Source organism: Festucalex cinctus, chromosome 11 (assembly GCF_051991245.1).
Source record: "Festucalex cinctus isolate MCC-2025b chromosome 11, RoL_Fcin_1.0, whole genome shotgun sequence".
Classification (NCBI taxonomy): domain Eukaryota; kingdom Metazoa; phylum Chordata; class Actinopteri; order Syngnathiformes; family Syngnathidae; genus Festucalex; species Festucalex cinctus.
This window is the reverse complement of record NC_135421.1, coordinates 14,932,002-14,945,654: the sequence shown is the minus strand read 5'-3', so window position 1 is coordinate 14,945,654 and position 13,653 is coordinate 14,932,002. Positions and strand designations below refer to the sequence as shown.

Sequence of the window (13,653 nt, the reverse complement as noted above, 5' to 3'; positions counted from 1 at the left end):
ATGCACAAACTCCTGAGACCTGATCAGGTGTACTGAGGGATGGGAGGGGGAGGAGGGGGGTCCATTTGGGGCGCACATATGTGAGGTCACCTGACACATGCCAACGTCAAGATGAAAAGTCTTTGACATGCTGCGTCGCAAAAAGACAGCTGTTCCTAATATTTTGTCAAGCCTGTATTCATTACAAATAAACAAAAGCCAAACACATTCGGTGACGGCATGCTGGCCTCACAAGTGTTTCTTTGTTGTTTTTGTTTGTGGCAGCTGGACGTGCTGACTGGCACCAGTTGTTGTTGTTTTTTTGTGTGTGTGCATTTCTATGATGCAAGTTTGAATGACATCACACAACAATCGGGCCAGTCGGGTGACTCCATCAGGACGGGATCAACATCGCGTACAAGACGGTTGCTGTCCCTTTTTGACCTTTTTTTGTTTGTTCGTTTTTGATTCACGGCAACAAAAAGTAAAATGCTGCCAAACGTAGCATCGTGCTTCTGCTGCCGTTTTGAATTAGGCAGGAAAACATCACAGCCAGGTTTACATTTTTGGATTTTTTTTTTTCTTTTTCTTTTTTTTTAAATCTGATTGAAATCATTCCGGCGGCACGGTAGTCGAGTGGTTAGCACGTCCGCTTCCCAGTTCTGAAGACTCCGGTTTGAGTCCAGGCTCCGGCCTTCTTGGGTGGAGTTTGCATGTTCTCCCCCGTGCCCGCGTGGGTCTTCTCCGGGTACTCCGGTCTCCTCCCACATTACAAAGACATGCATGGCAGGTTAATTGGGCGGTCCGAATTGTCCCTAGGTGTGCGTGTGCGTGTGAGTGTGGATGGTTGTTCGTCTCTGTGTGCCCTGCGATTGGCTGGCAACCAGTCCAGGGTGTCCCCTGCCTACTGCCCAGAGCCAGCTGAGATAGGTGCCAGCACCCCCCGCGACCCTTGTGAGGGATAAGCGGTCAAGAAAATGGATGGATGGATGAAATCATTCCGAATGAAGACCTCTGTTTATGCTTTCCCCCCTCTCCCGTTTAATCGGGTCAGCCCCGCCCCCGGGGACACACGGACGTCGATCGCGTGATTTATCAAGATGGAGTTCATTCGTCATTTAGCACAGTAGTTGTGATTAGTGTTAACACTTTTATTGAAGCAACATCTTGATAAAAAAAAGTTTCAAGTACTGTAAATGTTCGCATAAATTTGCAAAATGTTATTAGATTAAATTCGCGAATGTATTTACTTTATTTAGTTATGCCCCCTAACCCGGATGTTGTTAGGCTGGGCGGATGTTACGTAGCGCGCGCTCAATATGGAAATCGAGACGAGAGCGGGAGGAGAGACGAGCGAGAGCAACGCGATCGACAAGAAGAAATAAAATTGCAGTAAAAACATTCTACAACTGGTCAAGGGCGCACACGGTAAATAATTATTGTATTTGAAGAGCATTATATGAAACGGTTGTATTTTGAAACGCTAATTTGTTTAGTAAAAGTTCCTTTGTTTACACACTGTATTTAAGCTAGCTAGCTCAAACTTAGCTATTGAGACCTTAGCACATGCTGTATCTACTGTAAACACAAGGTTTGCACTACAAAAGATTTCGTCTATTTCATAAAAGAGCTTTAATTTCAGATTTGGTTAATACTGACAGTATTTGCTATCATTGTGTCCATAACAGCATGCATATTTATTACATTTTGTACTTTATGGCAATTATTGATGTAATTTTCATATTATTCCTTTTTGTTTTCACGGCGTGGCGTGGTGTTCAATGACTGTGTATCTAAAACTCTTTGGAGGAATACAACACACAAAACATCAGTATGAATTATGATGACGATTGACCAGGGTGTAGCTACAAGTACTTGAAATCAAGTTCTCCCTTCTTAGACAAGCTCTGGGGAGACGCCGCCATTTTAGTGGGTGGAAACGACGACGTCATGACGTCATTTACGTCCAGACAGAGCATGTGCAAATTGCGCTTTGCCGCACGCAGCCTCGCCATTACAAATGAAGTGTATGCATGACGCTCGTTCGGATTGACGAAAGGAATATACCAACCCTGTGATTTATTTTTATTTTTTTGCTTTGATTTGTGAGCAAACATTTGAGACACGATTATGGTGGCAGCTGTTAAGCTTCATGCTAACAACGCAAAATGTCATGTAGACGGGCCCAACCAAGCTGGCATCAAATTTTCCGTTGTTACGCAACAAAACACAAACAGTGCAACAAAAATGTATTTGAATTCATGAAGACACGCAAACGCGCACTGCAGGTGCTAATTTGTGTGTAAATGTCAGCGCCAGGCAAGTTGCTAAATGAACCGCTGGGAGCGTCGCGGCCTCATTAAAGGACACAGTGACAACTTGAGCACAGTGCGCGAGCGCGCGTGTCCGTCCTGAGGGAAATGAATAATCGCGGTGCCAGGCCACGCCCACTCCCAGCAGGCCTCAGCGTAGCAGCTAATTGCTCAGAGAGCGCGTCTGTGCTGTGCGGCCATTTTGTGCACTCAAATGACACCGGACAGCGCAGGGATCAAGACACAAACAGATGCTAACAGATGCTAACATGCTAGCTCGTGAGACAGCGTTTTGTGTGTGTGTGTGTGTCATTTGCACACTGACGCATTGACGGTAGCGTAGAATGGACGCATTCAGCCACACGCACGCACGCACAATGCGCATGTTTGTGTGGAGAAAAAAAGATGTCAGGCAACATTGAGATAGTCTGTGTTGTGTTTTGTCCCAAAAACACAAGAAGACGTATTTTGCGGCGAGGGGACAGGGAGGAGCCAAGGCACAACTGCTGTTGCTAAATCAGGACTTGGATTTGTGCCAGTAAAATTGAACCTGACAGTCATTGATTATTCTTTATCTTGTGGGGTTTGTCATGTGTAATGAAAAAAAAACAAAAAAAAAACAAAACAAACTTTTTTTTTTTTTTAGGCGTAATAAAAATAGTCAGCAGATTCATTAAACAATAAAAAAATAAATCTACAATATAATCCAATTCCAGACTGAGTGGATGCGAGTTTTGCACCTGTCAGATTATGTTGGTTATTTAAAATAACAAAAAAGATTTTAGTAAGCTAACAGTTATGCTACGTTCTCACCAAATCCGAAAAGGCGAACTGGAACTCTACCTTCGCGAGTTCGATACCACTTTTTTTCAGACCGATACCGATACTCAGACCCTCAGTACTCACCGATACCGATACCAACTGCCGATACCAGTAGTACATTTTGACAAATAAAAAAAAATCACTAAAAGCTATTTTTAAACAAATATATTTCCTTTAATTTTGACAAAAAAAACAGCACAGTCACTCTTCAATAGTCTTAACGCTCAAAATAAAACACAAAAATGCTTTTTTTTAGTTTAAGATTCACAATTTTGAAGTATTTCCAAACCGGTGAAGTTTTGGTGAAAAACTGCTGCAAGCTAGCGCCAGTTAAAGGGATCGTTCGGCTTTTTTAACATGAATCTCAATTTCCTCCTCACCTCCAGTGTGTGCGATCAGCACTGACTTACCCCTGACAGTGTTCTGTGACACGAGTTCTGGTCCGGTGTTGGACGAGAGGAAAATAGTCCAGCAAGCTGGCTGGGATCTCGGAAATAAAGCATTTTTCTTCTAAAAACTATTTGTGTTCAAAAGCGTGATACATTTGCATCACAATACTCCTTTTCTGAAAAAAGTCAGACGCCATTACCGCCAGCCACTACTTTTCTGTTCGTTTGTATCACTGCGCGGTGCCCTGTAGACGGCTAATTGACGCACTGCAGCCAGCTGATCCTTCCGCTAGAAGTTGTTTGTCTTTTCGCTTTTGTAGTGGCGATCGGGCTGCCGGCATTTGTGCTAAAAAATAGCTTTGGCATTAATAATAAGCACTGCTGCTAACTCGGTACAGTTCAAAAGCAAGTAAACAGACCTAGCAGCACTTTATTGGTCATCATTCTGTCACGGCTGGCCATGTTGTTGCGTTCCGGGTGACAATAGAGAGGACGCTGTGTGTGACGTGGCCCGTACTCGAAGCGGATTGGCTACCGTGAAGGGGAAACGCGGAAAAAGTTACATTTTTTGAACTTCGATGAATATGCGAATGTGCGGATTTTCGCTGCTGCGCACCGCGTCCCAACGCGCGAAACGCGTCCTCCTCGCCGCCCCACGCACTTTCGTTCCGCACCAAAAATACCATTCTTCCAAAATAAAACAAAATCTTTGTCAAAATAAGTTCTTATAAAAGAATACAGCCTAGCCCAGAAAAGATTTTGTCTGTGCCTTTAAATGACCTCTGCCTGTGGTGAAGTTCAGTTGAGTTTTTAATTAAGATGGCGTTTGACTGACTGTATCTCGGGTCCTGTTCTCCTTTTTGTATTTTGATGGCGAGAGCTAAAGGAGCAAAACCTTTTGAGCCGAAAGAGCCCACTGGATTGTGGACTTGTGGAATCTGCTGCGCCGCTAGTGGGCAACCCACACAAAATGCTTCTTTGCTGTCGCCTCGCTACGCCCGCCCCCATTTTGAGTGAAGCAACCCCCTTTGCTTGTGGCCATTTTCTTGGATTTTGACTGATTTTGCATCATTATTCACAAATCTGCATAGAAGTGTGGGGAAATCAGCTTGTTTCATCATGGCCCTGGTTGATCTCTTATACTCTGCTGCCACCCGCTGGCTGTTTTTTTTGTTTTTTTTGGTAATAACTACCATTGCTTCAAGCATTCTCTTCAGTAGAGAGGCTGCATCAAAGCCTTCTGTATGCTATAGCATAAAAAAAACAAACTCAAGTTTATTTATATAATGCTTTCAAACAGCCGTTAAAATACGTATTTGGGACACTGAAAGCATTTCAAATAGAACGTATTTATACGTTTTTGGGAGCAATTGAGTTCATTGGACTTAAAAAAAAAAAAAAAAAAAACACAAAAAGAACAATTCAAAAAGGTCCTGCAAGGGTGAATGTGAATTTTCACGAATTATTTTGTGCTTTGTAAGAAAATAAGTGCTGACGTGAAAACGGGGCTGCTCTGGAACGTAAACACTGTTAGTAATCCCTGTTAAAGATACAAGAAGCAGTGGAAGTTGCCACCAGAAGTTGATGTGGTCATGGTTGTTGTTGAAAGTCGGCAACGCCTTCTCGACGCGGTCCAGATGGACTGACTCTCCTAATCTGTCTCCTGATTAAACATGGCGGCATTAGCATGCGGCGCGGGCCCAGGCTAAGCGCCGCCGGCGTGTCGCACAGTGTGAGCGCGACAAGACTCCCGCAATGACGACAGCGGCCCGGTAAACACGCGTCTGTTTGGTCCCAGCGGGGGGCCGCCGGCCGGGCCGCTGCTCTTTGATAAAACGTCCACGCTGGACTGGACCGGAGTCACCTACACGCTTTCTTTTTAGCAAGACTACAAATGAGGCTTTGGATTTTGGCCAGTTGTCATTCAAAAGGTGGCTTGGTTTGATCTTTTACACGGATCAACATCCAGAATGTTGTTTTGGAGAAGGAGCAGAACGAAGCCAAAACTGATATCGACTGTCCTTCAATCCAAATCACCACCAATTAACCAATTGTCTTTCTCACACAACCTATCAATATAAAAAAAAAAACATATTTGTATTAACGCTATCAAAATTATTCACGTAATCGATTATCAAATTAATTGACAACTGTTTTAATAATCGAGTAGTTTTTGTATTGAAAATGGTCCAAATCCACCCGGATTTCAGCATATCAACAATAATGTACTGATTTCTGTATGACTTGAAAGAAGACTATCTTCTGTGTTGAATCGAAATAAGACATTTGCAAGCATGGAAAACAATGATGGTATCATAGTACAACATCAATCCACCTTTTTTTAATCACTACAAGAATACAAAGTACGAAATAACCACCAATCACTAATCAGTAGAAATAAAATTCTTTTGTAATACACTTTAATGCAAAAAAAATTAAAATGAATCAGATTAGACGATTAATCGATTGACTAACCAACAGATTAATCGATTCTAAAAATATTCATTAATGATGGCACTAATTTGTTTGCCATTTCTAAAAAAATAAATATAAAACAATTTGTTTGGCTCCCCCCAAAATGTGATTCAGTTAGCATAATAATGATGATGATGATGATAAAAATGACAACAGTTATAATTGGGCCTGTGCAGCAGTCACTGCAAAATGGATGATGTCGAAACAAAGTGAAATTGTGCACATCGCTTGGGAAACGCTGGCGCACAAATAGCTAGCTAGGAGGAGTGTGACGATATATCTATCGCGATCAATCGTGATACTTTGTTACCCGATAGATTATTGACACGCCTATGCAAATATTGCGATAATTGTAGTGAATATACAGCCACTATTAACGGCTCCATTGTTCATTACTTTTTGAGCAGTTACTTGATGGGCCACTAGGGGGAGCGCCTCATAAGAGTGGCGGGGAAATGGATGCAAGTCTTCAGGCAAAGAAGAAGACTAATCAGCTTAGATTGAATATTGAAGTCATTTTATTTATTTATGTACTTTTGTAATGTTACACAAAAAATTGTCCGTTTATAAGAGCCGGCCTACGTTGCCAAACACGAACACCAATATTTTACCGATTGGTGATTGATATTGTTGCCATTTGAGTGTGTTTTTACGTGCGCGTTAATTGAGTAGGCCGCTCACGTTCGCGCGAGCTCGTGGGCGGCGGGCCAGGAAGTGTAACGGCTCGGTCATATTTTTGACACATGCTAATGTATGCTAATGAGGAGCCGCCATGGCACCTGCGCACACGTGCGCACGCACCTGATGATGATGACATCACAGCAAAAACGCACTCGCTCGTCTCATTTTTCTTTCTGTGCGGCCTCCATTGTTGACCCCGCTCTCGTGTTTCCCCAAGGACACGCACGCACACATGCGCAATGTCCTTGGCTTGACGTGTTGACTTTCTGCTGGTCAGCACAAAGTCCAACGAACAAGTGTTTGGGGGGGTGGGGGGGGGGGGGGGGGGGGGGGGCTCAGGGGCACACACTGAAGTCTTGTGGCTTCCATCCAGACCTGACGCACACGCACACACATACACACACTTAGACCTTGCACTTTGCCCTTGGCGAGTGCGTGCGTGTGTGTGCATGTGAGCAGATGGATGGGTCACATGGGTCCACAAGTTTGTGTGCTTTACAAAAACAAAACAAAACAAAAAAAACTTCACTTTAGTGCTACTTCACACACGCACACATCCGTGTGTGCGTGTGCATGGCTCAATCCGACGATGTCATGAGGTGTGATGACATCACGATGCGCACGCATGTGAGACATTTGACCTTTGAACTCGGCGTGGAGGAGGCGGTCCGGCAGGCAAGCGGGCGTCGCCACGGTAACGACAAACTTGTGAGCTCCCTCAAGCGAGCGTTAGATTCGCTTAGATTGAATATTGAAGTCATTTTATTTATTTATGTCGTTTTGTAACGCTCCCTCAAGCGAGCGTTTTGTCGACACTTTGAAATGTTAACCACAAAATTTGGGACAAAAAAAAAAATCAATCAATCAATAAATAAATAAATGATCATATTAATAATAATAATAATAGTAAAGCCTTTTGAGTGCAAGCATTTTTCTCAATAGATTTTGTTTATCAATGTTTTGAATTATTATTGTTTCATGTGTTGGAATTCATCCTTTTAAGTTTGAATATTTTCCTTTGACTATATTTCATGATTTTCATTCTTCTAAAAAAAAATGTATTGCAATTTTACTTGTCGATGTCACCAATTCATTGCATTTAGTATTTTCTTTTTAGCTTTCACTTTTACACGATCAATTTGATGTTGCTCATTTAAAAAAATGAAAATAGTTTTGACTTTTTGAAGACACTTTCATTTTTCATATCTTTCGTTGCGTTGTGTTTTTAAATGGCTCATTTTTAAAAATGCCCTTTTTAATTGTAGCAGTTAAAAAAAATTTCTTTGTGAGGACTCACTCATCAAATCTACTTTTGTGACTGTTTTTAAAGTTTTAGCAAATTTATTGATAGTATGTCGAGGATTTTGTGTACACATATTTGTTGTTGTTCTTAAATTTTGGTAACAATTGTGTGTTTTTGTTGCCCCCTGTGGCCAGGTCACTCTTGGAAAAGACATTTTTCATCTCAGTGGGTTTCTTACCTGGTTAAGTCAAGGTATGATTTTTTTATTTTTTTATGAAATATCTTCTGAATGTGTTTGGGATGAAATTTTTCTTGATCTTTGTGTGCCCAGAATGAGATTTGCGTCTTTCATTAGTTTTTTTTGAGAAAATGGTTCATATTCATAATCATCATTGTGTTGAAATATGAAAACAATTCAAATTGATATACAAAATGTATAATTCTTTCATTAATTTAATTATTTTATCATTTTTATCATTATAATTTCATTAATTCTTCTCTGTTTTTAGTGAAAGGAATTATTTGAAAACGATGGCAAACATTTAGAAGAGATGTTATTTCAAACGCTACTATTATTAATTATTAATATAAAAAGATGATCTATGAAATCTATTAATAAGTGAGTGGATAAAAACAAATGTCTTTAAAAAAAAAAAAAAAGGAAATCCTTAGTCACTCCTCTCAAAATGAAGATGAAGTTTATTCTTTTTGAGGCCATGCAAGGTTCAAAGGTCACTGGGAGAGCCCTGGGCTCGTTACAGCAGCCACGTGCTTTATTTTACTTTCCCCTGCCAGAAAAATCGGGAATTTGAATCCAACAATTGAAGTCACTTGAAGGAATTTTACTTTTAAATTCAGGATGGAACCTCCCCATCCTGGAATACATACAGTTTTGAAAATAGTCTTTTGGTTCTGGCAATATAAAACTTCAAACATTTTCACAAGTTTTTGTCATACATTGTTCTTTTTTTTTTACCCCCCCAAAGCCTATTTTTTCATAAATAAATGTACAATTTGTTTTTTGTTTTTTGTTTTTTTCATGAAAATGTAGAATTTCCAATGATTTTGCTCAGTTTTTTTTTAAATATCAATTTTATGAATTTTTCATAAAACCTTTTTCAGCAGTAAAAAGTTCATATTTTGTCTATTATTAATGTGGTAACTTGATTGTTTTTCATGTACAATTAATATCTTTCAGAAGTCATTTTTCTACTTGCTGTCGACTGATGATGACATCACCTGTTCTGAGGAAGGAGGTAACGGCCAATCATGGCTCAGTTTGCTGACCAAACCCAGAAAACAGATGAGACATGATTGGTCGTTACCTACATCCTCAGCACAGGTGATGTCATCATCAATCGACAGACAGAAAGTTGAAAATTTACTTTTTTAAAGCTATTAATTGTACATGCAAAATACTGAAGTTAGCACATTAAAATATGAACTTTTCACCGCTGAAAATGGTTCAATGAGTCAAGTATCCCGTTCATTAAAAAAAAAAAAAAACAATCTCCAAAATAGTCCTTGGACATTTTTTTGGGAATATACTTTTTTTTTTTATTAATTATTATTATTATTTTTAGTAGTAGTAGTAGTTTTTTTTAACTTGTTTTTTTTAATTCTTTTTCAGCAAGCAAACAATCAATACAAACTGCATAATGACAAAAACCGACAAGAACATCCATTGACCAAATTTAAGAAGTGTATACATTCTCAAAAAAATAAAAAATAAATAAAAAAAATAAAAAAAAATAAAAATAGGGGTAGGTCATGTAATGCAATAAAGTTTGTTTTTTAATATGCAGATTCCAGATGACTTTGTTAAAACTGTCTATGTTAAAATATTTGAGTTTAAGTTTGAAGTCCACCACACGACAACAAACATTCACTTGCATACAAATCGTTTTTATTTTATTTACATTCATATCAAATAGAAGACAGATGAAGAAAAATGGGAGGAAATGTAGTCTTTTTTTTTCCATTCTTTCTACACTCCTGATTAGAAAGAAGTAGCACTGATAAGAAAACACAATCATTGCTCTGTTTGACGTGCGTGCGTGTCAAACGTGAGTGTGCGTGTAAAAGCGGGAGATGAGTTAAAGTGCAAAGAGAGACCCCCGCGATGCCGCAACAATGAGAGCAGCCGGCAGTAGAACGCGACACCCTCTTAGGGGGCACTCAAGATGGAGGGGTTGGGAGGGGGCGGGGTTAGTGGGGTGGCGGGTCCCCAAAAGGTGGGCGAGTGGACCAAAGTGGCAAGGTAGCTAATCCGGCACAAAGCAGCTTTATGCAAATGAACGCAAGACAAGATGCAGCATCTGACTTTGATGAAGCCCTGCCTGCTCCTTATTTGCCGTCATCTGGCCTAATTGCGTCCAGCGCCTCCTTTTGTTGGCCTCACGCTACCAGCGGACGCGCCTTTCACACGACTAATCCTCACAAAGTGCTCGCCGGCTTTCCCGTCAGGACCTGGCGCTCGCTTTTTTACGTCCGTTTCAACGTTTTGTCATCACCAGAAAGAGCAAAAGAATCAAAAGGCCTCATTACAAACACTTTGATCTTTTCATGCTGGGGGGGGAGCCCCGAGGGGGAGGGGCTTGTGTAGGCGTCAACGGGGGACGGTCTAAGACGAAGTCCGCTTGTTGATTAGCTGGTCCAAAAGTTGCACCTCCGCAGTTAGCGTCTTTGTTAGCGTCAACGAGTGTTAGCGCTTCGGTCAACATGATGTCATCACAAAATTCATTCGTTCATCTCATGTCTTCGTTTGTTGATTGTTGATCGTTTTGCAAAAACCTCATCAGTAGGGAAGGGTACCTTTCACATTTGAACCGGCACTCTTCCAATTCTCGGTACCTGTGAATCGATACTCAACGGTACCAATTTTCCATACTTTTGTTCTCGCTCTCCCACTTTTTTTCTTTTAATTGTTATTTCATTGATTTATTTGTATTGTAATAAATCGCCATCATTGTTTACTTAACAGTATTTTTTTTTTGCCATAAATGTTCACCATTGTTTAACAGTAAACTCTTTTTCAAAAAAATAATTGATAAGCTATTGCTTTTCAAAATATAAAACACGCGTGTGAAATCCTACGCGAGTGGGTTAGTACGCTGGTATATGTTGCGTTCAAGTGCGCCTTGGAAAACCGTCAACTGTTCTACTCTCTCGCAATCACAATTTAGAAAGACGTGCTTCAGAACCGAAACTTGGCAACCATTTAATTTGATGTGAATCGGTGGTGCTCGGAAGTACGACCCAAATCGGTCAATACTAACAAAAAGTATCGTCTTTCGGTACCCATCCCTACTCATCAGGCAGGGAAGGAGTGTCGCACAACTTGCGGGCGTCACTTGGGGAACCTGGGAGGCGGGGCTGGCTGGCCCAACCTGGGCAGTCTGCAGGCGCCACACGGGCACAGGGGCAACGCCGAAGCCGGCCCCAAGCCCCACGTCGCGGACGGGAGCGAGGTCTCCGGGAGTCCGGGAGACAGTAGGGGACACTTGAGGGCCGACGAGGGGGGCGAGGCCGGGAAGGGCTCCCGGGTGAGGAGGAGCCGCCCGGGACTCGAGACGAGAGGCCAGCCCCCCGTCAGCAGCAGCCTGGGGCCGGGCCCCGCCCCCGCACTGCTCAACTCGCCCAGGAGCCGCCGCATCTCCTGCAGGGACGAGCCCAGCAGCAGGATGTAGTTCCGCGCCAGCACCAGCGTGGAGATCTTGGAGAGTCGGCGTCCGGGAGGGGCGCCCGCAGAGTGGGGCGGCGCCGAGGCCGCCGGGGTGGAGGAGGCGTAGGGGACCATGACTTCCCTCAGAGCGTCCATGGCCACGTTGAGGTCCTGCATCCTCTTCCTTTCGCGGCTGTTGATCTTCCTCCTCAGCTCCTGCTGCTCCTCGGCGCTCAGCTCCCGGCCTGCCTTGTAGGGCCCCCCCCTGGCGGGCCCGCCCGGCGCTGGCGGCGGGTGGAGGTGGGAGGTGAAGGCGGAGGGGCAGGAGGTCAGGTCCTGTCCACAGCGGGGCTCCTGGGGCCCTCTGAGCATCGGGTTGCTCAAAACGTTCATCTTCAAGTGGGTCCTGCGGGAAATGAGGGAATGTTTGTTGGAAGCTTCGCCTTCGCACGCCGAGGCGGAGACTCTGAAAGTGATGCCTCACATGCTGGAAAGTGAGATAAATGAGCAGCCCCCCCCCCACCCCCGACTTCTGACCAGCCCCCACATCACCTCCACCCCCACCTCGGGGACAGCTCCTATCCATCAAAATCAACTACTCTCCAAATCTTCAGGAAATCCGTCAGGACCGGCGTCTTTGCATGAACAACTTTTGGGGCAAAAATGTGCGCACACTTGACAACAGTGTTCATTTTGACAAGAATTTTTCATTTAATTTTAGTTATAGTCTTTTGACTAAAATTAATTCAAGTTTTAGTCATAATTTAGTCGTCATCTTTTTGTTGTAATTCAATTTTAATTGACGTAAAAAAGCAATTTTAGTCGACTGAATTGCCGGTTAGGTAATATTTTCCTGCAGCATACATTTCAACTTTTATACAGAAAATTATAACATGTGTAACTTGCTTAACATGCAAGACACATTTAATACAACTGTGTCTTTATTAATTGTTTCAATTAAACATGTTGAACTGACAATATAACTTAGTAAATTTAAAAAAAAAAAAAAGTGAAAAATTACTTGAGATTAATCTTAAAGCTGCACAATGAATGTAAACATGTTTGAACATGAAAGCAAGTGCAGTGAACATTTTCTGAGTGGTTCTTTCCTCCAAACCGTGTTTCATTCCTTCTCATTGGATTGTGTGAATTTTCCTTACTGTGTTGTTTTCATTTTTGTTTTAGTCACTGACGAAATTGTCAGTCAATTTTATTTTTCATTTTTGTCTCTATTTTAGTTTTCGTTTCATTTTTGTCTGGTAAAAAAACATTTTTGTGACAAAAAATATGACTAGCCGAACGACCAGGTTCGGCGAAGCCAAATCTTCACCCGAAAGCCATCAGGACCTGTGTCTTTGCATGAGCAAACAACTTTTTTGCATTCCTGCCCCCACCGCCAATTATTTTTTGGGTTTTTTTTCTCTCTCCCAAGTCTAAAAGCGGCCTTGACCAATATGTGGGGCTGAGAAAATCTTTTTGAAATATATTTGACAACATCCAATCAAATGCTTGCTACAGGCATTTCTATAGCAACCCCCCCCCCCCCACCAGGCCTGGTGTAGCACCAACCCTGCCCACCCCCACCTTCAAAAGTGACAACGAGAACATTGACACGAGCCACCACCTAAGCACCCCCCCTCACCCTGCCATCCCCCTGGAAACATGGACTCCCCGCTGTGTGAGCGTCCCACGCGAGAACAAACACAAGCCGGCTTGTTTGCAACAGAAGGACGAGTGCAGGAAGTCTGTGCAGGGAACGGACCGGAGGAAGGGACCGCCACCTGTGGGCCGGCACTCGTGTGAGGAGGCAGGATGCTAACATCGGATCCGGCCGATGCAAAAAAAGGGGACACCTGCTTGGCGGAGGTCAAATAAAGAAGCTGGTGTCCCTCGTGGGCGGGATGGGCGCCCGCCGCCATATCCGCTGCCGTCCAGCTTCCAGGCTCTTGCTGCAGGAAGACCGGGGTCTTTGTGGTGTTGGGGGGCGGGGGGCAGCATCATCCATTTGGACCAACGGCACGTGTGCACCTGCACACTAAAAGACCCGCCTGTGCCATCTTTTTCTGTCGTCACGGTGGCAGGAAAAGG

The 13,653-nt window shown here is 42.8% G+C and overlaps 1 protein-coding gene across 1 annotated transcript; it reads right to left on the bottom strand.

Moving 5' to 3' along the window:
* Nucleotides 1–9,667: 9,667 nt before the first annotated feature.
* Nucleotides 9,668–13,484, bottom strand: olig1 (oligodendrocyte transcription factor 1). The gene is made up of 3 exons (XM_077537620.1): nt 13,347–13,484; nt 13,208–13,239; nt 9,668–12,031 (listed from the first exon to the last, which is right to left on the bottom strand). The coding sequence occupies exons 1-3, from the start codon at nt 13,482–13,484 to the stop codon at nt 11,251–11,253; spliced, it is 951 nt and encodes a 316-aa protein (XP_077393746.1). The 3' UTR covers nt 9,668–11,250.
* Nucleotides 13,485–13,653: the final 169 nt, after the last annotated feature.